This window comes from Neolamprologus multifasciatus, chromosome 4 (assembly GCF_963576455.1).
Source record: "Neolamprologus multifasciatus chromosome 4, fNeoMul1.2, whole genome shotgun sequence".
Lineage (NCBI taxonomy): Eukaryota > Metazoa > Chordata > Actinopteri > Cichliformes > Cichlidae > Neolamprologus > Neolamprologus multifasciatus.
Window position 1 is genome coordinate 32204586 of NC_140442.1, and position 26555 is coordinate 32231140.

The window sequence follows — 26555 nt, forward strand, 5'->3', positions numbered from 1 at the left end:
AAGCACACTGTGCGCTGTCGATCTTACGTGCTGCACAATAATGTTTAATATTTAGTATTTACTGTTATATTCCCATATATCATTGTGATGTTGTTTATTGTATTGCTCTCATTTTCTTCTGCTTGTTTTCTTTTTTCTTTCTCAACAGGTGATCCAGGTGATCGATATATGTATTTATTTATTTATTTTTTGTCTGCTTATTCTGTTGGTTTTTGTTTTTTGCCCTTCTCCCCCGTCCCTCTTCTCAGCTGTTTTTCTTTCCCTCTTTCTTTCCCCCAGTCAAGTCTGTCCCGTATTCAGCAAGTGAAAATAAAATAAACAATAAAAGAAAAGAAAAGAAAAGGTGAATCAAATGGACCATTACGGCAAGGCTGGGATGGTCAATTTGGTAAAGTAAATCCGTTGGGCATCTTTCTTCGCCTTTAGACAATAATTCTGATGGCAAAAGAGCCAAACGGGACAGGCAAAAAAATAAAAATAAATAAGACGCAAATCTAAACTTATCTCCAACTCACCATTAGAAACATTACTTCTGTTTAGAAGGGTGAGCAAACAAACTCTTAAATGTACATGGAGATATTTATGGACTTTATCAGGAGTATGAACTTCTCTAAAGAGGAAGTGGCCAAAAACAAGGCAGGTGATGAAGATGCTACTGGAGAAATGAGGAAGAAAATATTAACCTGGAAATGACGTGTAATTGATTTTGCTGTTTTTTGTGTGTGTTATAATCACAACTATCAGTTTCTGTTAATTGTTCTTTTTGATCAATGAAAAGATGATTAACATATAATTATTTAAAAAATGCAAACCCTACACAGATGTTTCAGGCTTTTATTTGGAAAATATATCACGAGAGCGATACAGCACAGAATAGGCAGGACCCTGCTTTGTACTCAGATTTTTAAAAAAGACCTAAACAGAAGAAAGGTAAAAAATAGATTCAATCAACATCCAAAACGCTTTAAATAAAAAGGATACAGTGATTAAAGTATTCAAGTCAGGCTGTGATGGGTGTACAGACAATGTGAGCCTGCAGAAGGAAGGGAGAGGCGCTTCAACGAACGTCTCTCTCCAATCAAATCTGTCAGCTTTGCATACATAGACGACCATTAGACACTGTGCATGTTGCATTTCATCAACCGTGACACTGGCCAAAAACAAACAAACAAAAAACACTGTAAACCTTCACTTCTGCTGCGTCACCACTGGCCTCATGTGTACAAGGTAATTCTACAGTACATCAATAGGATCATATCATGATAATATAAGGACAACACGTTTACACAAAGCACAATTAGGGATGTGAAGTGGTGCTGATGCTCATCATAACTTAATCCCACAATCTGCAGCTTTTCCATCATTCAAGGCTCCAGATGCACAGACCAGCTGGTGCTTCAGTTCAGCCAACCTATCAGGGAACACTGCTGCTGTGCTTGCAGTGTTGCTATGGATAACATCATGTGAGGGAGCAGTCAATTAAAAATAAGTTAAATGAATGTTGTGTTGAGACTGCAAAACTGCATTTCTGGTCCACTTTAGCAGCAGTGGAAATCGTCCTTCATACAGAGACATCAGTGATGTTTAAAGCCACGAGGAGCAAGTTCCAACTTTTCTGAAGTGACCCTATCATGTGGGCATCAAGAATGGGTCCAAAAACCTGAATGATCGTGAGAAGTTTGTGTGAACATGGGAAAGTTAACAACGCAGCTCCTTTCCTGAGACAGGCACATCGAGCCAACGTTAGCAGAAACAAATGCCCCCATTATCCTCGCTGTGTCACGCACCAATTATAACATCACGTGTCACGTGACAGAATCTTTGCAGCACTTTGGCCAGCCGTGCACCTCTTGCTCTTTGTAACTTTGTGCATTGCACTGCGCCTGCTGCAGCTGGGATCGGGTCGCTCTGTACCGCCATTTGAATCATATTCCAGTGCAGAAGCTGAGATGTTGGAACAGGTAGAAAAGAAACAAGTGTGGAAAAAAACTTTGCAATAAAACACTCGATGAAGTTTTGGCTTCTTGTTTGAAATACAACTGACTGTGAGACAAGGCTGTGGCGGCGAGTGAAGCGACCACTGCGGCGGATGTACTGGGCCTTAATACAATCTCAAATAAGAAGGAGAACGTTTGGTCTGGTTCCAAACACTTCTAAGCATGCTTTGGAACAACCACTGGTCATGTGGCTTGGAAAATTTTTAAGTAGTAATTATTAAATGTAAGCTAATCTAGTGAGGTTTCGAAACACAGACAAAACCAATGATATAAGCTGTGTCCCAAATCCTAGGCTGCATCCTTCAAAGGACCTTTACGGTCTACATGGGCCGGGTCCTCCAAAGACTGAGAAGGCCGGAAGTGCGAGGCTGTGAAATTGAACAGTCTAGCCTTTAGTTTTGCGTCACCGCTGTGTCGGTGGAGTTTAATAAACTCCTTGCTATCTAAGATATAACAAGACACTGGAGTAAACTCTCGACTGTCTCACACTTCTGTTTGATCAGTTGTAAGCTTGACGTTTATTCAGCTGTGTGAAAACTATAACTTTAATCTCAGCCAAACCGATTTACTCAGGAACAAACAAAACACAAAGCCAAACAATAAAATTTCAAGTTCTCTAAGTGACTTATATATCATGTTTAACCTGAGTAGCGAAAGACGGCGGGGTGTTTGAAAACGATGTGCCGGGAGTCCGGTGTTCTCACGGCTCTAGTGACCCTTGACCTCCCGGTCAGCTATCGAGCTGGTGGGTAACAGACATATCTGAAAACGTCGGAGCGCTTTTGCAAATATGTGGTGTCTTGATAAACCGAACTGATATTTGAAGTTTACACAGCTACATTCTTGCCTGAAAATATGTTAAAAGTTTATTTTGTGACCCAGAAAGAATAATAAGAGTAATATTAAAACTTAGTAGCGGCCGCCATTGTTGAAAACTGGAATTGGCCGCGCTATGAATTCTGGGATAGGTTGGGGCATGAAGGACACACCCTTCAAATCTGGGGAAATGAAGGACCCATTTCTCGGCTGCATTTGGACAGCCTTCGTCACGTCGCTGTGACATAATCAGCCTTCAAATGCGGCCTCCGAAGGATGCGACATAGGTTTTGGGACACAGCTATAAAGATGTACCCAGGCTGGTTTTACCAAATGGAACCTGTCGTTTTTACTACATTCACAAAGTGATCAACATGAAGGTTTCTTGAAGTGTTAAGAGTCGAAGCGCTCTCTTTTCTAAAGCTCACAGAACAGAGGCTAAACCCGGAGTTACATCATGATAGCAGTTCTCTATACAATTCACACATTGCGAAAGAAAGGTTTTACCCTAAACAGACAGAAAAATGTGGACATGTGCTCACGGATGTTTCATTGGTCTCATATAAGATTGTTTTCTTCACTGGAAGAAGTGAATTTTAAGTTTGCTGAAAAGTGGAAATGCGACACCTGAGATTTTCCAGCCGTCACTGGTGTTTGTGGCAGTGACGCCTCCTGCAGTACATCTGCACTTGTTTGGTTGACACTTCTGTCCATTGTGATGCCACGCTGTGGTTGGGCTCAAATAACACAGCTGTCCTGATCCTCACCCTGTCCAACCGGACTGTCTTCTGGGGCCAAGTCCACCTCCAAAAAGTCGGATTGGTCACTATTCTGAGATATTTTCACCTCTTCTGCATTCTCTTGGACTCTGCTAACTCTTTGGCACATTCTAGACTTGGCAGGGCAAACCAGAGCCAGACAGATGGCACTAAGACCTGTGCCTGCTGCACAGGAGTAGAAAGCAGCACCATAGTTGTCAGTGATGTCCACCAGCAAACCTGGGGAAAAAATGAGACAGCTGTTAAGACTTTATACCCAGAGATGTGTTAAATCAAACCGAAGAAGTAGGCGCTCATACCTCCCAGCGGTGGTCCAGCAAGTCCAGCAAAGCTCTGAATGAAAACATACACTCCCACAGATGACGGCATCTTCTCGATGCCCACGACATCTTCTTCAGCCAGCATGGGAATGTGCGTGGAGCCCACAGTGCCCATGAGGAAGCCAAAGAAGCCGGAGCAGATTGCCAAACCCCAGAACTCCCACACGATAGTGAAGGCCACCAGAACCAAGCTCATCAGAACCACACACCCCAACAACACCAAGGTCTTTCTGAATCGGACTTTGTTTAGCACCACTCCGATCAACAAGCGGCCGAAGATGTCAGCCACAGCCATCACAGACAGCATATAGGAGGCCATGGTGGATTCCACACCCCTGCTTTTGCTCAGTTCAATGATGTAGAGCTGTGGCGCAAAGAAGCCAAGAGTGGCGAATAGACCAAAAAGGGAGTAACAGATGAAGCCAGGGTCTTTAAGGACAGAGAAGTCCAGAAGTTTGGAACCTGTGGAACTTACAGGGCCCCCATCTAGCTCTGCCAGTTCCCCCTTGTCCTCACTGACTTGATCCGGCACTTTGTCCTTCCACTCCATCAGAGCTTTGGTTTCTCCTTCTGCATTTCTCAGGTCTACATTTGAGGCAGACAGGGAGGTGACACCAGAGTCCTGTGAACCCTGGGAGATGTCCGAACTGATGGAGGTTCTGGTTTGTTCATTTTCCAGCTCGTAAACAGCCTGCATCTCTTTCACGGAGAGCGTCTCGTCATCATTTTTCTTTAAAGGTTCTTCCTCGATGACGATTGGACGAAGGAGAACCCCACAGCCAATCACAGATGCTTGCATTATACCTAGAATAACTAGACAGGAGCGCCAGCCAATATGTTCCTTGAGTGTAGTGAAAGCTGTGGGAAAATTGGAGGTACGAGGAGAAGAACAATCAGATTATAGGTCACAAGCCATTTCTGATGTAAATGCTCTTTTATCACTTACCTGGGGCAAATACAAACATAGCAACAGATTCTCCTGAAGAAGCCATCGAGGTGACGAGCGCTCGCCGTCCAGAAAAGTACTGGGCTAGGATGGTGATAGTGGGGAGGAAGCTGAGGCAGTAGCCAAGGCCTGTAAAAAAAGGAGAAGAGAAAAAGGGACATGACAGCCACTGGTCCGCATGGTAGAACACTGCTAGGGGGGTGGGTCAAAGATTCAAGGTGTCAGGTCACTCCTTTGTCAAAGACGGTAGGCTGCTTGTGATGACTCGGGTTTGCTACAGCTGCTGCTGAAAGACAAAAGGCATGTAAAGACAAAAAAAGAGAGACGGGGGAGAGAGAAGGAGTTGCCGAGTTAGCTGTAGTCCACTTCACAGGCCGACATGGTCATTAGGGTGGGAGAGCTAGCAGTGCTTTCTGTCCAAGAAAAAAGCAAGTTAATGTGCCTTGATGACATTTCACTCCACCAACTGGGTCGTCATTCAATCTTTCACTTTGGTTAAGTCAATTTACTGCTCTGTCTTCAGCTGCTTCAGTTTTATTACACCTGATCCCAAAGTTAAATTTGTGTTTTGGGAACTACTTTACTTTCCTGTTCTGCTCTGTTCTGTCAGTCCTGGACAGCTAAGACATCAGAGTAGACCTGACTGGATGGTGTTTGGGAGAGGCCGTTCACCTCTCACTCATTGGACAGTTGTGGAAGAAATACATTGTAGCAGATTTTGTTGCTCACACTGCTAGGAGTCCCTTTAGATCAAGTCAAAGAATTCACAGGGTGTTAAACAAACACATCTGCAAAAGTAAAGCTCTGTAAACGGCACACCATGGTGACAAAAACAGACACACAGAGGTGTGGAAAAGCTTGTGTCTTTTTAGTACCTGCTACAATCCCAGTGGTAATGTACATCTCAGTGACGGAGCTGGTGAAGGCAGAGGTGATAGTTCCCAGGCTAATAAGGAAGCCTCCCGTCATGACCACAGGTCGATAGCCAAAGCGGTTGCTCAGCATTGTCGACAGAGGAGCTGAGGATGAAAATCACAACAGCAATGTATTACTATGTATTGTGATACGCATCATAGGCAAAGTCTAATACCAGGAGGGGGGCAAGAATTGATCCTTCCTGATATGGAGTCCATACAGGGCTGGACTGGGGCAAAAAATCAGCCCGGGCATAAAGCCTTTATAATAAACTTAAACCTCACCATCCTCCCTATTCTGGTATTCTAAACAGTACTTAGCAAAAATATAAAACAACCTAATTTATAATTACATATACCTCACTAATAGGGTTGCCAACTCCCAGCAAAAAAAGAAAAGAAAAGAAATAGGGAACCACTCCCCCACCCTCTGCCTCAAGATGCTTATTTGACAAAACAGATTTTAATTTAATGCACTTATAAAACAAATGCACAGAAACCATTTTTCTCCAGTAATTAAATAGATTAAACTTTCTTCAGCAGAATTGCAAACTGCACAGATGGTGCCTTCCCAAAGGAAAGAATACTATAACTTACTAGGGTATATATTACTAAATATTTACTGAATACAATAATGGATTTCTAAACATTTTACATCAGATGAAAACTTTGGTTGAAAGATTCAGATAATTATTTATTAAAAGCGAGACATTTTAAATGAGAATAAGAAAGAAAAGTATATCTTTGTGCCCCCCTCTCCCTGTTAATGCCCTACCTGCCCCCCTGGCAACACTTTGCTAGATCCGCCCCTGCACAGTTACCAGCTGTCAGCGTAAAAAAGGATCCTGGTGTTATTTGTCTCTCAGAAACAGTTCATAACTTCAACTCATTCATGTCACCTAAAAGGTAAACCTGTTTCTCCATCAGCTGTTCAGCTCTGATGATTCAGTAAGGACATCTCCTGGTTTCATCTTCATGTTTCCCTCTCACCACATATCCAAACATCATGACCAGCAGCTTTACAGCTGTGGCTCCAGCAAACATCAGCTGATACTAGAAATTAATATTAAATAAATTATAACAACACCTGATCAAGCTTAAACGTGCTGCTGTTGTTTAGCGCGACATCCGCTGGTTTCCTCTTTCTGGCGCAGAGAGAAAAGCCGATCAGCTGATCATTGATCAGTTTCATGATTGAATTAGCAACTTTCTAGCTGAAGTAGTACAGGACAAATCGCGTTCCTTTTCACCTCAACTTTAGTTCGACCTCCTCGGCTGTAATTGGTCCAGCCCAGAGTCGATCATGACCAATTGGCCAATCCACCACCGTTCATTTATATCGTAAAAAAGAGAAAAAGAAATAAAACCCATCGGCCCATAAAAACAAAAAATCACGAGCGGCCCACCGGGCAAATGCCCGATGGCCAGTCCAGCCCCGAGTCCATATCTCCTTCATCTATAATCTGAACAACACAAGGGCCATTTTTCCGATCTATCTGGATATCATTTGTATGATAGTATTAGAGCATTCGTTAGTTCTGCAACAGGCTGGCCAGGGTGTGCCCTGCCACGCTTTGTAAAGGTTTAAGAAATAGGAAGGTTAGGAAATGGGCCCTGACATTACCTCCTGGCTTTGTCTTACATTCAATTTGTCTGCATGCACAAAGTCTCTTAAAAACTTAAAGATTGCAGGAGAAGAGACTGACCAGAGAAGGCGAAAACGAAGACACAGATGGAAATGACCCACGACACACGGCTGTTGCTCTCCCCAAACTCCTCCATCAGATCCTGGAGGAAGACACCCAGGCTCTTGATGACCCCATAGGTGCAGACCTCCACTAGGAAAAAAGCCAGAGCCACAACCCAGCCCCAACCACCATCGGGCACCTCTGGGTAAATGTTTGGACCCAGACAACTTTGGATGTTGGGTATCTTCATTGTTAAACCAAGTCACCTGCAGGACGAGATGGGAAAAACAGTTATAATTAGAGGTCAAAGGTGAATTTGCTGATTTTGGGCCACTTGGCAGCAGCAGAACTTCAGCAGAAGCAGAGATGTTTTAAATAAAAACTGCCCTTTGCTGCTGCTGAGCACCAAGTCGGGCACATTGAACAGAAATAGCACTGGTTAATAAAGAAGAACCAATACTTTGACCGTAAAGTAAATATTAAAGCACTATATGACAACTAGTCCATTTAACATACCCCCCCTCCATATACCGCAGATGGCTCAAACCACTTCCTTTGTCAGATGTACTACACAAAGAGAATAAGAGATAACAAATTTAATTACTCACTACACACAAATCCAACCAATCTTACTGTACCCGCTTGATTTCACTGGAATAAAGAAATTTAAATATTAAACTACAATTTTGTAAAAATGCTGAATCTCTGCTTTTGCATTGTTTATGGCTAAGAAGACAAACTAAGGTGGTCACTTATTTTTAAATTGGCTCTTTACTGTAAAAGCCAGGGTAAGACTCGAGTGGGCTGAGTTTAGAGCAGCCTGTGCGATGCATGTCCTTAATGTTGACACCATTCTTTGCACACTTAAAAATCAAACCAGGAGTGTTTTCAGGCAGTATTTTGTCTGCACAAGTTGAAAGTTAACTCCCTCATCTGCTTTGTGCAACTCTGATGCACATCTAACAAACTCACACTGAAATCACAAGTTAAAAAGTTAAAATAAACATTTGTAACTAATAAGACTGATTTTTAATGTCACAAATTTAATACACCATTTTCTTATGCAACTACAGATATTTTGGTTCACAGGTATTAAAAATATAGTTATCTCTAATTAACTGCCAATTTAATAATGTTTGGTCTGTTTAACAGTGTGAATATATTTAAGTCCCAGCATGAAAATTGCAGCTCAAGTCTACACTACTCGATGCAGAAACTATCTGCATTTATTCTTTAACCTGAAAATCTTTAAGCAAAAAACTTTTCAAAGTAAAGTCAACTTTTCCTTAAAAACACGAAGCTTTCCAGGTTTGAGAACAACTACACTTGTAATACCATTAACAATGTAAAAAACAAACAAATGTGTCAGTCATGAAATTAACCCTTAGATGAGCCTGAAAATCCACCTTTCCCAAAACTGATGTAAAGATATTATTTATTAATATTCTTTCCCACAGCCTGAAATATACATAGCTAAAATGAATTATGATTCTTTATATTTGAACCCTTTCCAGTATATCTACGTAACGCCACTGGTTTTTATGGAGAACAAAACTAAAAAGTTCTATAAACTACATTCAAACAAGTGGTTGATTATTATTTGTACTGGGCCCTCAGATCAATGATCGGTAGCAACATTGATTTTCAGGCATTATTATTTTTTCTGTAATGTCAGATTTAAAAAGAAAAAAGTCACATTTGATGTCCTAAAAACAGAAATGGCAGCTTAGAAAATCATTCTGGTTCAACACTACTATGCTTCAGTACAACACTGAGGTACATACACATCACAGATCTGTTGGAAACTCACAACAATGTAACATATTGTTTGTTTAAACAGTTTAACCTGTTACTGTGTTGGAGCAACTGTAACCCGCATCATTTCCTTAGGGATTAATAAAGTATTGTGATGATGGTAGCACTGTGGGAGCATGTGATCAGAATTTCTCACCAGCTTTGAATCATTAATAAAATGAAAACACCGAGAATGACAGGATGGTCCTTAAACGAGTATTAGTGTACAGATTATTAGACACACACTAAATACGGACAGTGGAATAATGAAAGCTGCCGCTGCCAACTTTAAAAGTAAAATGTTACACACTCCCGCGGTGAGTATGACAAAGACACGCGGTATGCGTTAGCGCTGCCTGTAGACATATCCGCAGTGCAGAGGAAGGAGGATGTCAATATATCGCGTCCGTGGGCTTTCTTACCCACTAAAACAGCGCAGAAGTTATTTCTTGACTCCTGCTGCTATTAACTGTGAAAGGTTTCTAAAAATGTCGCTTCATTCGAGTCTTGACGTGATTTCTGTGCCTTTGATAAAATAATAAATACGTCAGGAAAGTATAGTTCAGATAATAAACCTTAGAAAATGTTAACATCAGGCGCTACCGCTGTACAGCACCTCTCAGCACCCGAGGCTCGACAGCATCCTACCGCCGGACGGACAAGCGTAGGTCGGACTTACCTCCAGAGCAGTGAGGGAGGACAGCGATGGAGCAAAGTTCTCCTATCTCATGATCATCATAATGGATCTGTGCGCTTCAGGGCTGTCTGGACGGAACCTGTCTCAGACTGTAATATCTACGTATTGCAAACAATATGTGAAGAATGAAAGCGGCTTAGACACAAAGGCGTCCGGTCTCAGGGAGCTGCAGCGGATGATTTCCTGCCTGCTTTGGCAGCTCTTTACCGGCTCAAGCCGGTATTCAAACGCGGGCGCGCAGGTCTGGACTTCGTGAACGCGCAAGGTTCCTCGTGCAACATAACTGGCGACACGGAACGTCGTGTAGTGCGTGCAGACCGGCGCCGCGCCCGGTACCGTGAAAAACAGCGCTGTAGACTGCGCTAATTGTTCCTAGTGGAGGAGAGGCGCGTTGGTACATTTGAGATCCACAGCCATAAATAAATCCCCACGACACACGAGCCCACGGTCAGTGTTTATCGGTTTAACACTCCAGATCTAGCAAGTCAGCAACAGCGCTCCACATGAAGGGCTTTCAAATGGTAGACCTGCGCGTACTCTCACATAAAGCTTCCCGCGTGTGACACACGCGCTTTTTACCACACATCGCTGCAAATCCTGGCGCGCGCTACAAGCCCACGAAGCGCGCGGCTGCCACAAACAGGTTTATTCTAGTTGGGAAGAGGTTAGTACCAGTCGGGCTGGAGGTGTGTGTGTGTGTGTGTGTGTGTGTGTGTGTGTGTGTGTGACAGTCGTGTTATAATGTATATGGTCAACAAACTGAGGCAAATAGAAGAAATACGAGCATCAGAGGAGCGAGAGGCTTCTTCCCACACGTGTTTGTTTCACCATTAACTCAGTCCCACGAGCTTAGAACATTTATAGATAACTATAAAAAACCTGTTCGACTCTTAATCTGTAGAAGGGACGCAGCTTTCTAGTTCAGCAGATATTTGATAAATAGTCCTTATTTAGTTAGTAATGCATAAATGTTGCGCCTCTGACATACCCACAAACTGCGTGGTTGGTACTGGTGGAAGCATAAAATCATTCGGTTTTTTCCACTACTTAAGTAAAACTTGAATAATGAAAAAGTAAAACTGCTGTGAAAAAACTGCCAACCAGGTCCAGGATACACTAGATATTTTTAGTTATGATTTAACCACTCACATTTCAGGATGGTTGATGAGTATCAGCATTATTTTTTCCGGTTTTTTGTTATAAATAATGAACAACTCACCTTTCTTTTAGCTGTGACAAATCCTTTGACTTATTTGAAAGAGGTGCCCTGACCTGAAATACTTTTATGTGTGATACAGAGGTGTGGAAAGACAAGGCCCAGCCCTAAAATTTGATAGGACACCCCAGACAAAGCCAACCCTGCTCCAAGAAAAGTAGATTCCCACAGAAGGATTTGAAGGAAACGTGTTGTCACCCAAAACTCTGTTACCACAAAGAGGACATTTGGAAAGATGCAGATAATATTTGTCTTCACTGATAATGTATGTTACAGTGATAATGTTACAAATAATCATCTTTACTGGGGAAAAAACTGGAAAAAAAATGTAAAACTGGGGAAATGACAGCTAAAGAAACCAACAACATGCACTTACAAAGCTAAATAGAACAAATATCATTAGGAAATGTTTTTGTCTATGTCAGTTTGGTTGAATTTGTCAGAACAGCCTACCTGATGAGGCCTTGGTTGAGTATCTAGATGTCTACATGAGCAGGAGTTAACTGCCTTTTATTTTACCTCATATTGTTGCGTTGTCCTTATTAAACATTTATCGAGGGCCACTACCGCTCACCATCAACAAAGCACCAAACAGAACGTTGGTGGCTTGATTGATCATTGATTTTCAGTAAATTCAGTTCTATTCTGCAACACAGTTGCTTAAAGGCGCTTTATACTGTAAGGTAAAGCCCTCACAATAATACAGAAATGTCTTAGGACAATATACAGAAACCCAAAATGCACCTACTGTAGTGTGATTGTGACAGAAAGTGCTCAAAGGCACAGTGTATTTAGTCTGTTTTTCTCCAAAAGCCTTATTTCCTCTCTTGATTTTCACATCACTTACTGGCTCCTGAGTTTCTTTGTCCCTCCACTGTAAAATGTGTCCCTCATGAATACCCCGCCACAATAAAAGGATCTTCATGGAAGCAGTTCATTGCAAGATGACAATGTTCCACACATGAAGCACAAGCACTCAATGGATATTTTGATCAGGAGCCATGTGAATGAAATGATATGGACTTCAGTCACTTACAGGTTAGACAACTACTCTCATTAAAACAGCAAAAATGGGGATTTCTTTTAGGAGAATGGTGGTCAAACTCAACACCTGGGAAACTGATGCCAGGACACACTGAAGCTGCTCTTATGGCATTTTTCCCCACACTCCTTACACTGAACATGATTTTACGGTCTATCAACTGTGGTGTGCAATGTTGTCACTACTGTAATTCTAATGTCACGCTGGAATTACTTTTCATGTCTATGCAGCAGTCCTGTGTGTGGCGTTCACTGTAGGTCTGTTAAAACGTCTAATTAGCTTAATAAACCAGTCAAATGTTAAATATCCTTCCAGGTATACAGGACTAGCTCTGCCTCCTTTGGTATTTTTCGACATTTATGTCTTTTTCTTTCTTCCACGTGAACTGTCAAGACTAAACAGGGAATAATCTTTCATTCAAAGCTGAGGATCATCTATACTGAAAACAGCTGAAAGCTCTTAGTGCCCTCTGTATTTGTGACTTTATATTCAAAAAGGATTGTGCTGGTGTGCGTTTCACTTCCAAACGGGGCAATCACGTAACATAAGCCTGAAGTCCAACGTGATTGTGTTTCTGATTAGAGAAGTTGCATAACTGTTCATGCGTCACTGATGTCAGTGATTAGAGATCATTTATATGAGTATATTTCAAAGTGTGACTTTGAGGATTTTCTAATATTTTTTTTTTTTAAGATTCAAGTCAACTTGATTCATCCTGAGAAAATGTAATTTGGGTTGTACAGTTTCTACACACTGGGTCTAAAATATCAGCTAAAACCAAAATGAAACAGCTTAGAAAGAAGGCAACTGGACTTTAAGTTCATGTCAACAAGCTTGAAGAAGTCCAGTCGCCTGGACATTACTTGGACTTGCCCACTGGTAACAGGTAGTTCGAATGGTTATCCTAAAGCTAGAGTTGCTTACGGTGGAATGACTTCAAGGCTGTACTGAGACAAATATGTAGACTTGCTGTAGAACAATCCACACGGATGGACTGGTAATCATCCGGCAGAGCTGGCGAGGGCTGATGGGGCAATACAACTCTTTTTTTTTCAATATAATTACACGGGCTGTGGGCCAGGTTGACTGGAAGCTGCAGCACTGGCAGCAGTCCTTATTTTCATTACTGACACTCAAACACAACCAGCCCTTCCCCTACCTTCACTGTGTGCTCATGCAGTTTACTGTCGAAGAAGTGGTTGATAAAGATAGATAAACAACGAAAAGCTGACTAGAAGCTAGAAAGACATGCAGCAAAACGTGTCAAATTAACCAACACGTTAGCTGTCGGCTGCTGCACCAAGTAGTAAAATTAGGAGCATTATTCCTTCTAAAGCATCTTTTTAAAGAGAAAATAATGTGATTATCTGATTAACTATTTTACTTCCTATTTTTTGAACTGGACCATCTGCACTGTGCTGACTGATCACACTGTGCTGTACAAAAAATGCAGAGGCTGATTTATTTTTTTGTCCCAGTCCAGACCTTTGCATACAGAAATGTGAACAGGACAGTACACCTCTAATGTTATCAGGACATGATAAAAAAATGCAGATATTAAAATTCAGACAAAACTAGAACATGGATAACCGAACTCACAAGTGCTAAGAAACAATACTATACTCTAAGGATGAAACACTATAGAACGAGAATCACTTCATAAACCCAAAATAAATCATGAACCAACAAAACTCAGAACACTGGGTAATCAATCCAGAAACTATAACAGTGTCACAGCCTGGAGGTTCAGCTGGTCGCTGATCAGCTGTTTCTCTCGCCAGGGCGGAACTCATTACGGGTTCGCGCCCTCAGAGGAGGAAACACCTGTGCCTCATCAGTGTGGATGGCATTTCAGCCAGGAAGCAACGGCTGTTCTTCACTGGATCATTGTGAGAAGTCGAGCGTCCAGCAAGTGTTTTTCCATGTAGTTGTGTGTTTGGAATCTAACGAGCGTTTCTTGGTGTGCAGACCTTCTGAACTGTTTTCCCCGGTGTTCCCTGAGTGACGAGTGTTCGAGTGGATTCGTGTTTGGATTGTTTGGAGAGAGACGAGAGTGTTTGCCTGGATTTCCCTGCCCTGCCCCTCTTACCTTTGTATATACACTCATTGGACATTGTACGTTAATAAATTCTCTTGTGTGCATCAATCCCCGGAGTCCAGTGCGTGAGTCCACCTTGTACACCGTGACAAACATGCTGCTATATGCTAAATAAATAAGCACAAATGTGTGTTAGGTTTTGTTTTGCATGGATCTCCAAAAGGTAAACTGTCATGGATCACTGCATAGTTCATTTATCCCTGCAGTGTGGCAAAGAACTTGTGGCACTGTGGGAGTGTTATTGATATTGATTACAGCCTTTGACATTTGTGCTTCCCATCTTCCTCTTCACAATACCTCATAGATCTTTGATGGGATTGAGGCCAGGTGAGTTTTGGCACCATGGGCAGGTGCTAATCCTGCTGGCATCTCCATAAATCCTGTCAGCAGATGGAAGTGCTGACCAATCACTACCAACACAAGCAAATGACACAGGACTCCAAATCATCAGAAACGTCTCACTGGACTTCAAAGATCTTGGATTCCATTCTTTGTGCAGACTCTAAGGCCTTGATTTAAAAATGCACAGTAGCACAAAGTCTTGCTTATCTGTTTTTTCTGTTTCCTTTCATGTTCAGCTCTCTTCAAAACCATGAGTCCCATCGTGGCACCATTTAATCCACATAATACCATGTGAATACACATGGTAGTTTTCTAAACGAGACCTGTCCACCTTCACTAAAAATGTGCTCCCAAAGAGCAAACAGGCATTGGTTAATTCTCCACAGAGTAGCTCCACTGAGCTAATGAGTTTACCTTAGTGGGATTAAGCCAGCTGTCAGATAAGCTCATCTGCTGATGCAGGCTTTATGAGGTATTGTTTTTAAATGTGTTTTTGATTTGACCCAGTCAGTTTTTGTGGTCTACTTTATACTGTATATTCTATATTTTCATTGTGTTCTTCATAAAAGGATAATTTATTGCATGATCTTTGGATTACACTGCTGCTGTTATCTAGAATAAAACTGACAAAGTGAGTTTTATTGCTATCATTCATCATCCTCAGATGACACACCCTACCCCCCCCCCCCCCCCCCCCCCCCGTCCCAGCCACACACACTACAGCTAGCTCTGTCTGTGCCAGAGGTGTCCACATTGTGTGGTCCAGCTCCATCTCCACCAGAAGTCAGCGCACCCTGCTAGGTTCTTAGTTTGCCAGTTTCTACCTTTTTAGGTTTTCTTTTCCCCGTTTGTATTATTTGAGTTTTGATATAGCATTAAAGCTGCCTCCCTGAGTTCATCCCTTTGTTGCTCGTGAGTCCTGTATTTGGGTCCTACTCCTGCCACAGCGTTATACGACAGCGAGAGCTGCCAGAGGACTGTCAGGAGCTGGGATCACTGTTACAGTCATTTGAAATGACACAGGCACTATGCAATGATCTAGAGATTTCAGACCTACCATTTATTAGCTCAAACATCAAAAGACATGAATGCTTTAAAAGCATCAACATCAGCTTTTCTCTGACAGCATGGTGGGAGTTTCTAAAAATAACGGAGTCTTCATTAATCCCATGCAAACGTACACCTATCTGGAATAACCCTGACATATTACAAAACAATAATATGATTAATTTCCCAGAATGGAGTTGTAAAGGAATTAAATACTTAGAACATATATTAGAGGGAACAGAATTTATTCCATTTGACAGACTAGTTACACAATATGGGATCAACAAGAAAAGATTTTTAGAATATCAACAAATTAAATCCATAGTAAAAAAGAAATTTAACCTCAGTCAAGTTGAATTACAAACACCACCAAGTGTGGTTCAATTTCTTACTCTTAAATCCCCCAAACTATTATCTAAAATATACAGAACACTTTCTAAAATAGATGAATCAATATCCCTTCCTATTGCAAAGTGGGAAGCAGATTTATCAGTCAGCTTAGACCAAAACGTCTGGTCTCAGATGTGCTTAAAAACCTTTAAATTGATTAAAAATCCCAATCTGCAATTAATACAATACAAAATACTGCATAGAGTGCACTATACAGGTCATCGAATGTTCAAGATGGGCTTTACATCCGCCAACAACTGCTCACACTGTCAAGGCAATACACCAGGCAATTACATCCACGCTCTTTGGTTCTGTCCACCAGTGCAGAAGTTTTGGCACGAGATATGTGAAGACTTATCAAAGTGTCTGAAATGTAAAATTCCAACCTCCCCTTTAGTATGCTTGTTGGGAAATTTGGATGATGTCACTACAGAAACTAATACAGTCCACATGGTTTTTACTGCCCTATGCATCGCCAAGAAAACGGTCCTCATGAACTGGAAAAATAAAAATAATCTTAATTCTAGCCAATATAGAAACTATCTAATAGATCACATTAGTCTCGATATAGCCTCTGCCACCACATTAGATCAATCCCTCTGGGCTCCTTTGATCGGCTCCATCACCTAGCGGGGGTGGGGGGTCGTGGTTTGGTCCCGCCTTGGCTATTGTGGTTGATGTGGAGGTTGGGATGGGCTTAGGGCACCTGGAGGACCCCTAGAGATGTTATCCCTGGAGGGCTTAACCCGGGGGTTGTGTTCATAACCTGGTTAGTGGCTCTGGTCGCTCTCAGAGGTTGTTCTCCTCGTGGCCGCGTGCAGCGGGGCTGGAGGATGGTCTGTGCTGGCGGACGTAGGTTACTGGCCTGGTGGCCTGGCTGCCCCTGAGTGGATCCGGGGCGGGCGTGGGGGTTTGGGGTTCGGGGGTGCTTCGCCTCCGTGCTGGGGCTCTGGCTGGGCCTTGGGGGCTTCGGTCCTCGTCGGTGTGTCGCCGAGGTTGTGGGCGGGTGGGTGCACGGGGGCTCAGCCCTGGCGCAGGGGGCCTCTTGTGCATCGGCCTAACCGGGGGGCTCTTCAACTGGCAGGGAGGTTGTTCCATCTTTGCAGGAGTCCACTCTGCAGGTGGGGGAGAGACATAGGAGAGGTGGAGAATAAACTTAACCTGGGTGTCTGTGTCTTGTGTAGTCTGGTAGATGATTGAATGTTGGGGTGGGTACAGTTTCCTCTGCGGTGGGGTGGGGTGGGCTGCCCCGGATCCTGTGGGGCTTGGCGGTGCTGCTGCCGTAGGCCCCGGTCTGGATGGGCCTGGGCTCCCTTGCCTTGGTGGATACCAGAGGACGGGGGTGCCTATTGGGGTCAGCGGGGGAGCTGGCCCTAGGGAGGGACACCCTCCCCTCCCTTCTTTTCCTCCCCATCCCCGGCTGCCTCCCTCTTCCCGCTCCACCACACCCACCCACACAGGTAGGGCTTTGGGGTGCGGGTGTGTCACCAGGGTGCAGGGGAGACATTCCCCCCCCCCTGTCCTCTTCTGGCCACCTGTGCCTCAATTTTATCTCACAACTTAGACATCCACATTACTTACACTCTCATAACACACACATATATATATATAGGGCCTTGAGGGTGGGCACGTTAACGGCGTCCAGTAGACGGTCTGTGTATTCAAACCTACCTCTGGCGCCGGTGCCCACCTCTCAATTTTAAATCCATGTAGACATTGAGGGTTCTCGGGAGGGGCCGTGCTAACACCTGCTGCTCTCTGGCAGCAGCACCATGCTCTCCCGTGTTTTAAATACACTTTAGAGCAACACGCAGCAACACTACACTTGAACGGGAGGAGGAGGGTATGGGGTCTTAACACACCCCCGTTCTCTGCTAGCCATCGGGGCAGGAGGGCTGGGAAGAGATGCTGGCTGTCCGATTGGCCTCCCTGCTGCTGCGGAGTCTGGGGCGGTCTGCTTGCCTCCACCCCTGAGGGAAGGGTAACATCTCTTGGGTCTGGGTGCCGTTTCCCCCTCTGGGGGCGAGGATACCTGGACCCGGGATATAGAGTATGTTTGGGGAGTGTGATTGTGTGTACATGTCCATTTACGTTTATTCCAACGTTGGGTGAGTGCTGAGTGTTTGTATATGTGTGCATGAGGGTGGGAATGTATGTCTGTGTCTGTGTGTGCCTGTTTGTCTGTGTCTATATGTCAGGTCGGGTCTTAGACTCCACCTCTCTGGGTACTCCCAGGCCCTCCAAGTGTGGAGGCCTATCTCCCCTCACCACACTCCCTGCCGGTGACTGATGCCCTCAAGGGTCGGTGCATTGTTGGTTCTTGGTGTCCGGGGCTGGGCGCTCAGGTCATGTGCCAGCTCACTCCCGGTGGCTACTTGGCGGGGCCTGGCGCCTGCTGCTCGGTCAGGCCTCTTCCGGGGCGCGGAGGGCCCTCAGGCCTCCGGCCTCTGTGTCTGCGGCTCGGTTCACTCTGGCACAGCTGGCTGCCGGCGGAGCCAGCGGGCACGCCGGTGCAGCCCCCTCTAGTTTCTGCCCGGTGGCTACTGGGTGACCCCTCGTCTGGGGATCCTCAGCCCTTCCCATGAAGGTGGCACGGATGCCCCTCCGGTGGTCCTCCTTGGGCTCTTGCACTCTGGGGCATGTCTGGGGCCTGGATCTCCTCCATGCCTGCTTCATGCCCTGGGGGACAGGGCTATGGCTCTCTACATCCTCTTGCAGACCATTACATGGGGAAACCATTTGAATACAAGCGCGCCGACCCACACAGGTGTGCACACGGGTGTTCACTGTTCGTAGACTTAAATCACACCTTTCTTGGCTGCTACTTCAAAGCACATTGTGCGCTGTCTGTCCTGCGTGCTGCACAACAACATTCAATATTTAGTATTTACTGCTGTTTACACTTAGCTAGATTAATGCGATGGTGTTGTGTATAGTATGTTGCTTTGTTTTGTTGGTTTTTTTTGCTTGTTTTCTATTCTTTTTCTCTCAACAGGTGATCCCGGAGATATTTTTTTTCTCCGCCTTTCTCACTGTCCCTCTCCCCTTCTGTTTTTCTTTTCCTTCCTCTTTCTTTCTCCCTTTCCTATCCCTCACTCATGTCTGTCCCGTCTGTAACAACTGAAAATAAAATAAAATAAATAATAAAAACAAAGGTCGATCAAATGGACCAATACGGCAATGCCATGATGATCCATTTGGCAAAATAAATCCATTGGGTATCCTTGTTGGTCTTCAGACAACAATTCTGACGGCTAAAGAACCAAATGGGACAGGCAGAAAAAAAAAAAGAAAAAAAAAAAAAAAAAAAGAAATGACACAAGGAATATTCGATAAAAGTAGTGAATCTACATATTGACAACAGAAGATCATCCATGTTTCAAAGACCCCTTAAAAATATCTGCACTTTTTTTGTGCATGAAAATCTGAGTCATGAAATGCTGTTTAAATGACTTTTGCTGGAACTGGCTGTACTGTAAGAAAATCCAGAGAAAGAGACGTTCTTTGTTTGAGTCCACATAATAGTGATCTCAGCTGACATAGTATAGTTTAAACGAAACCAGAGTTATAGCTACCAGAGGAAACCATAGAGTTCACTTCTGTGAGTGCACAGTGTACTCTGCAACAGTGGATTATTATCACAGTATCATGTGGCTTATCTTACAGTATCACAACTGCTTAGTCATACCTGTTAGAATACTATATACTACACTGTACCTAAGTTACAACACAATCTTTATTTTTATTAACAGTTCACCCGAGACCCATTAACAATGGCCTGTAATAGTATACTGTTATAATATATTTCAGGACACTCTGAGACCTCAGTCAGTATTATTTCTGAAAAGTGTCAGAAAAACAAACACAGAAAGAAGAAGGAGCAAATTCTCAGAACTTAGAAAACAATATTGATGCCTTTGCTCAAGTGGCCTTTGTTCTGGAAGCAAGTTCAGTTTAGGTGAATGTCCTACAACTTTAAAATGCAGACAAGGAACACAGTATCACAGCATCCCCATATGACTCATTCTCTTACACTTAAGGACGTTGCATGAACGACATGTAATCTTTTTAAATTTAGAAATGTCAGGATTTTTTTTTTTACAATGTATCCACATCAAAATAAAAACATATAATAGGACATTCTCTGTGAATTAAAAACAAACGTTCCACTTTATATTTTTGGGACAGTCTGGGTAATGAGCTACCAGAATTATCAGTGATTTTATATATTAATTTCTTATATTTTAAGTCCAAAGAGCAAACAGATTTCTCTTATTAACCACAGCAGCATTTCTTTATCATGCAGAAAAACTGAGACATATAGTGTTGTCATTGCATCTCTTATTCTCATATTGAGCTATCTGGGGATTAAATGTGCAGTTAAGCTACTTTACTGGCACTGGCTCATCAATAGAGGGCGCTACAGCACCACTCCCTTAAAAATGTTGTGAGAAAAAAAATCTGTTACAATCAATTAATTATGAAAATACAACATACATAACAAATAAGTACATTTTGCTTATACAGCATGTGTGGTTGCCTGATTTGTGTAGATTATTAATTTGCAAGAGTTTAAGAAATACTTAAGCATTTGTTTCGATGTGTGTGTTTTTTCCTGACCTTTGAGATTCTTTACATTGTTTGACCTGTCAGCCTGAAGCGTAGACATGGTCCCGCCCTTCTGTAGGCCCACATCCCGCAGTAGGTGCAGTAGGGATTGGCTGCAGTGTCTGGTGGCCGCCAAGGGTGGAGTCCCTGGCAGACCGATCCCCACACTTACATCTACATTTCCGGACATATCCCACTGAAAGGAGGCCCTGGGGCAGACCCAGGACATACTGTAGAGGTTATATCTCTCAGCTCATCAGTAAACGTCTTGTGTTCCCCCAGATAAGCTGGAGGAGATATCTAGGATGGAAGTTGGTTCATAGACCTAGGTTCTCTGGTTGGAGTGCAGGGTTGCAAAAGTAAGGTGGAGCCTAAATTCAATTCAATTCAATTCAATTCAATTTAATTCAATTCAATTCAATTCAATTCAATTCAATTCAATTCAATTCAATTCAATTTTATTTTATTTCCACAGAGCCAAATCACAACAACAGTCGCCTCAAGGTGCTTTATATTGTACAGTAGATCCTACAATAATAGATACAGAGAAAAACGCAACAATCATATGACCCCCTATGAGCAAGCACTTTGGCGACAGTGGGAAGGAAAAACTCCCTTTTAACAGGAAGAAACCTCCGGCAGAACCAGGCTCAGGGAGGGGCGGCCATCTGCTGTGATTGGTTGGTGTGAGAGAAGGAAGACAGGATAAAAGACATGCTGTGGAAGAGAGACAGAGATTAATAACATGTATGATTCAATGCAGAGAGGTCTGTTAAACCTCCTAAGCCTAAACCTCTCAGATTTTTTAAAACAAGGAATAAAATGTTAAATTGTATCTTATAATGGACTGGAAGCCAGTGTAAAAAGTCAAATTTACACGTGATGTGAACACAGTGTTTCTTTCCTGTGAAAAGTTGAGCTGCTTCTCTTTGTATGTCCTGCATTCAACAAAGTAATGACTGAACAGAGCCAACATATAAAGAATTACAATAGTCTCTGCGAGCGGTAACAAAAGAATGAATTACCCCAATTACACCAAAGTTTCCTTGCAACCGGGTGGCAGTAAGTAACTGAAGACCAATGGTCACTGAAGAAAGAAAGAAGCAAAATAAATGTTTTAATTCAGTTCAGTTTTATTTATGTACCACCAAATCACATCAAGAGGCTGTAAGGGAAAGGTGTGGAGTGGAGAGAAATAGGACCCAAGTGCAGACACTGACAACAAACTTAACTGTGAATGAGCTTTCATCTGCGGCGGGGACAGAAAACAAAAACAGAACATGGCAAAAACTAAACTAAACCTAAACTGGGAGCACCTACAAATAGACACAGAGGGATAATAGGGGAATGGGAAACAATAGGGAAACATAGCAGGGAGTAATCAAACATGACGAGACCAAGACTGAAACTCTTCAAATAAACCATTCCTCTGCAGATGATCTGTTAGCTGTTTGACAACTACTCTTTCAAGGATGTTTGATATGAAAGGAAGGTTGGAGATTGGCCTATAATTAGCTAAGACTGCTGGGTCTAGAGATGCTTTTTGAGTAAAGGTTTAACTACAGCCAGCTTGAAGGCCTGTGGTACATAGCTGATTATTAGAGATAGGTTGATCATATTTAAGATCGAAGCATTAATTAATGGCAGGACTTCTTTGAGCAGTTTTGTAGGAATGGGGTCTAAAAGACACGTTGATGGTTTGGAGGAAGTAATTATTGAAGTTAACTCAGAAAGATCAATTGGAGAAAAAGAGTCTAACTTAACATCAATGGTACAAGAGTAGCTGTAGATAATATTACATCTGTGGGATGATTATTGGTAATTTTTTTCTCGAATGATTAAAATTTTATTTGTGAAGAAGTTCATGAAGTCATTACTAGTTAACGTTAAAGGGATGGTTGGCTCAAAAGAGCTCTGACTGTTTGTCAGCCTGGCTACAGAGCTGAAGAGAAACCTGGGGTTGTTCTTATTTTCTTCAATCAGTGATGAGTAGTAAGCTGTTCTGGCTTTGCGGAGGGCTTTCTTATAAAGCAACAAACTATTTCTCCAGGCTAAATGATGATCCTCTAAATTTGTGACAGGCCATTTCCTCTCCAGATTACGAGTCATCTGCTTTAGGGTACGTGTTTGAGAATTATACCACGGAGTCAGGTACTTCTGATTTGAGACCTTAGTTTTCACTGGAGCTACAGTATCCAGAGTCGTACGCAGTGAGGAGGTGAAATTATTAACAAGATAATCGACCTCTGTTGGAGTAGCGTTCAGATAGAGCAGAGCAGCTATGTTGGTACAGGGCATTGAAGATGATAACAGTGGGTGGATTATATTCTTAAACTTAGTTACAGCGCTTTCAGAAAGACATCTACAGTGATAACGTCTACTCTCCACTGCTGTGTAATCAGTTATTGTAAATGTAAATGTTATCAGGAAATGATCAGACAGGAGAGGGTTTTCAGGAAACACTGTTAAATGTTCAGTTTCTATGCCATATGTTAAAACAAGATCTAGAGTGTGATTATGTTAGTGTATGATTGTGTTGCCTGGGATTACCCCTCATCCCCTACCCAACCCTGTTGCTGGTCACCTGCTCTATAATGTTGTGCTGTGGACATTTATGTGCTTTTCTGTGCAGAGGAGTTTTTTTGTTTCCTGTTCTCATGCTGTCCTCTATAGAGATTGAAAATGTGACGTCATTCAAGGGTAAAACCGCAAAGAATTCTGGGAACTCGTGGCAAGAGGTACTAGCGCACGCAGGCTTTCAATTGAAATCAGTTACACAGCGATAAAAAGAAACACAAAAAACTGTCAAGAAGCTGTTGTATTATTAACTGCAACAGCCAGTCGCATGACAGCCATGAAGCCGACGGGTAAAGAGATCGTTTTTTTTTATCGGATTACGTCGTTGAAGAGAAATTATTCGAGCCATGTTTCCGAAGTAAAAAGAGGCGACAGATGGCCTGGATTGCAGCCATTCAAAGACCAAATATAACGTCCCAGAACACTCCAGCTCACAGGTTAGTCTGCTCCAAGCATTTCCACAAAGGTCAGTGTTTTGTAGTAGTTAATAGTCATTTTTCATAACATAATTGGTGATATAGGTTACAAGCAAGTCTGGCGCTGAACAGAAATTGTGGCGCTATGCTATCACTAATTGCCCAGTACGATTACAGCATACAATATTATTGTCACTGCTACATTTCTGTAATGCGAACCAGAAATTATTTCCACTACTAATTAATTACCGTTGAGCTCAAAGGTCCTATTAATAAACGGTTAACGAATGTATGAAGACGATTTGTGAGACTGGTAAACTTATGATACGTACGATGGTCTTTCGTTCTACACGGTGCATTTCATGGTCCTGTACCCATCCGTCGGTAAACTGTTCCTGGGCTTGTTGCAGTGACCTGAAGTTACTGAACTTCATGAGTGTATGCACTCACTCCAAGAACCGTGTGATTATAAATATGAGCGTGGTGAAAGTTGGGCAGCACGCTAACGTATTTTGTCCACTCTGTGTGCTCGTAAGGGTCTAACCCTTTCACTCCTTTGATATTTTTCCTCGCATCTTTTCTTTGCCTTTTCATCAAGTCTGTCTTTGTACAGACCGGCATTGTTCTCCTTCGTTTTGTACATAACTTTTTTGGGGGGCAAAGAAAAAGCAAGAAGGTACTGGAACCAGAGAATGAACGTTTTGCGGTGCTGCAAATGCTTGCATTTGATGCGGTACTTAGATTGTTTTGCCACGAGTTACCGGCATGCAATGCGCGAAAGTCACGTGGTCTGTCAATCTCTATAGCCCAGCATGAGCAGAGGTCTCTTTTTTTCCTCTTGTACTTTCCCATTGTAGTGTACATTTCAGTGGTTTTTCTATAATGCAACCGTTCTCTGACTTGTATCCCCATGTGATGTCTGTGTTGTGTATGTAAGGTCGGGGGGGCGGGTTCATTCCACTGCAGGGCAACCTGCCACTGCATGTGGCGAATAAAATTTGAACTTGAACTTGAACCACACTCGGCAACACCTGGAAAGTAGCAGAATGTATGTCAGGGTGCTCTTTCTGGACTACAGCTCTGCTTTCAACACCACCCCCTAGGCAAGGTGATTGAGAAACTAAGGGACCTCAGCATCCTGACTCCCACCTGTAACTGGATTCTGGACTTTTTCAGAGACAGACCACACGTGGTGAGAATGGGAGGACACGTGTCTGCTGAGCTCACCGTCAGCACCGGATCTCCACAGGGCTGCTGTCTCAGCCCCAAACTCTTCACCCTGTACATCTACGACTGTGTCTCCACCCAGGAAAACTCCATCGTCGACCTCATCCTCAACACGGACAAGACCAAGGAATTAATATTGGACTTCAGGTGTCTAATGTCTCCATAGCTTGTTGAACTCTGTTGAATCTAGCTCTCTTATACATCACATTATTTCAAGGTACAAATTACAACTCATATGTCTCTTTTACTGCGTTGTACTGTTGTTATTCTGCCTCTTAGAGAATTTGACCACCTAACATGATAAAATACAACAAGGTGACCTGTTTAACATTACATTACAATGACTCGGCAAGAATGTCTCATTTCTTTTAAATACCTGTTGCATTAACTCCTCTCACCTGGAGTGTCCTCATGCTTCTCCTCACACCACTGCAGGGAAGGACTAAGACTCTAAGACAGTGCATTGAAAAAGTTCAGAAGTGTTGGAAAAGCTGGTTTGTCCTTTGGTTATAAGAATTTGAAGAACTCCAGGGGAACAGTGGTCTCCATCCTGATGTCCAGAGACCTCCTTCTCTTCCTTGGACTTGGACTGGAGGCCTGGTCATTTGTCACCAGATGTTGGTAGGGTAGAAGAATGCTCCAATTTGGAAGAAATATGGAGCTGTTAATGTGTGGATGAGTACCCAAATCAAAGGCGATGGCTTTCTCCATTAGAAATAACTTTAATTTCAGTTTTATTGCAGGTATTTCAGAGGTCGGTCATCCAGACCATGGAGAAGAAAAAAAACCCCACAAAGACGTAAAATAAGAACAGCTTGGGGTTAAGGTCAAAGGTTTATCTGCCTCTTACTATTGGCTGATAGTGAGACTAAGACCATAGTTTGTTTTTTGACCAAGTGGACATCTAAACCAATGAAATCAACCATATATAGATAAGACCCGGAAGGGGCATGTTTGGAGGCGTGGTCCCACTCCTGAAATTGAGATAATTTATATCTGAGTGTCTCTTAGTTATAGACCTGGGCGATCGTGGCTCAAGAGTTGAAGGTATCCAACTAGAGTGAAGGTAATTTTCTAATCACGCGACACATGATGTGATGTCAACATTGGTGTGAGACACCCGCAACACAGCAAGCTTGATGGTCCCATGCAACGAGAGTCCAGCCAGTATTATGGGGCTTTAATAACGGTATTACCTATAACTCAACAGCATATTCACTCTCCCTGTCTGGAAACCTGTGTGCACTCCTCAGATCCCTCCAAAGTTTCTGTTCTGGAACTCCCTCGAGTGAGATAACCAGATGTACCCAAAACAGTTTAGCAAGTCTTCCACACTTTTCCCAGTCCCAGCTACCATTGTTTCTCCTCACTCAAATGAGCTTCTGCTATAGTTCCCACAGTCAGTTTTGCCATACCAGTCTCCTGTTTGTTCTCAGTAAGTTACACTTAGTCTGTAAATAAAGCTTTTAAACTTCTGGTGTGCTGGGTCTGAATTTAAAGTCCAGTTTGCGCCAAATACATGACTGCAGGTCTAAAACCCTAAAGTCAAGTAAACCAGCCGTAACACAGGATTAGCTACACTGGCCTCCATATGTACTGGCAGAGTACGTCATGTAAAGCACAGTGGATCCACAACAGGCA

The 26555-nt window shown here is 42.9% G+C and overlaps 1 protein-coding gene across 2 annotated transcripts; it reads right to left on the bottom strand.

Annotated features, from left to right (window-relative positions):
* Positions 1–167: 167 nt before the first annotated feature.
* On the bottom strand, positions 168–11079 carry slc16a6b (solute carrier family 16 member 6b). Of its 2 annotated transcripts, XR_014873556.1 has the most exons (7): positions 9934–11079; positions 7479–7726; positions 5734–5877; positions 4859–4987; positions 3892–4770; positions 3332–3811; positions 168–3251 (listed from the first exon to the last, which is right to left on the bottom strand). XR_014873556.1 is itself a non-coding variant. In XM_085155634.1 (6 exons), exons 2-6 carry the CDS (start codon positions 7708–7710, stop codon positions 3552–3554), a joined length of 1644 nt encoding a protein of 547 aa, XP_085011760.1. In that variant the 5' UTR covers positions 7711–7726; positions 9934–11079; the 3' UTR covers positions 168–3551. The 2 variants fall into 2 exon arrangements, 1 of the variants encoding a protein (XP_085011760.1); XM_085155634.1 differs by having other exon boundaries at positions 168–3811.
* Positions 11080–26555: the final 15476 nt, after the last annotated feature.

What these genes read in the sequence shown, in the direction of transcription:
- slc16a6b (XM_085155634.1), bottom strand. Translation starts at nt 7,710, where the DNA reads ATGAAGATACCCAACATCCAAAGTTGTCTGGGTCCAAACATTTACCCA. An exon ending in TACCACTGGGATTGTAGCAG is followed by an intron (nt 4,988 to 5,733) that starts GTACTAAAAAGA and finishes CTTTTTTTACAG; the next exon opens with GCCTTGGCTACTGCCTCAGC. An exon ending in TGCTGGACCACCGCTGGGAG is followed by an intron (nt 3,812 to 3,891) that starts GTATGAGCGCCT and finishes TTTTTTCCCCAG; the next exon opens with GTTTGCTGGTGGACATCACT.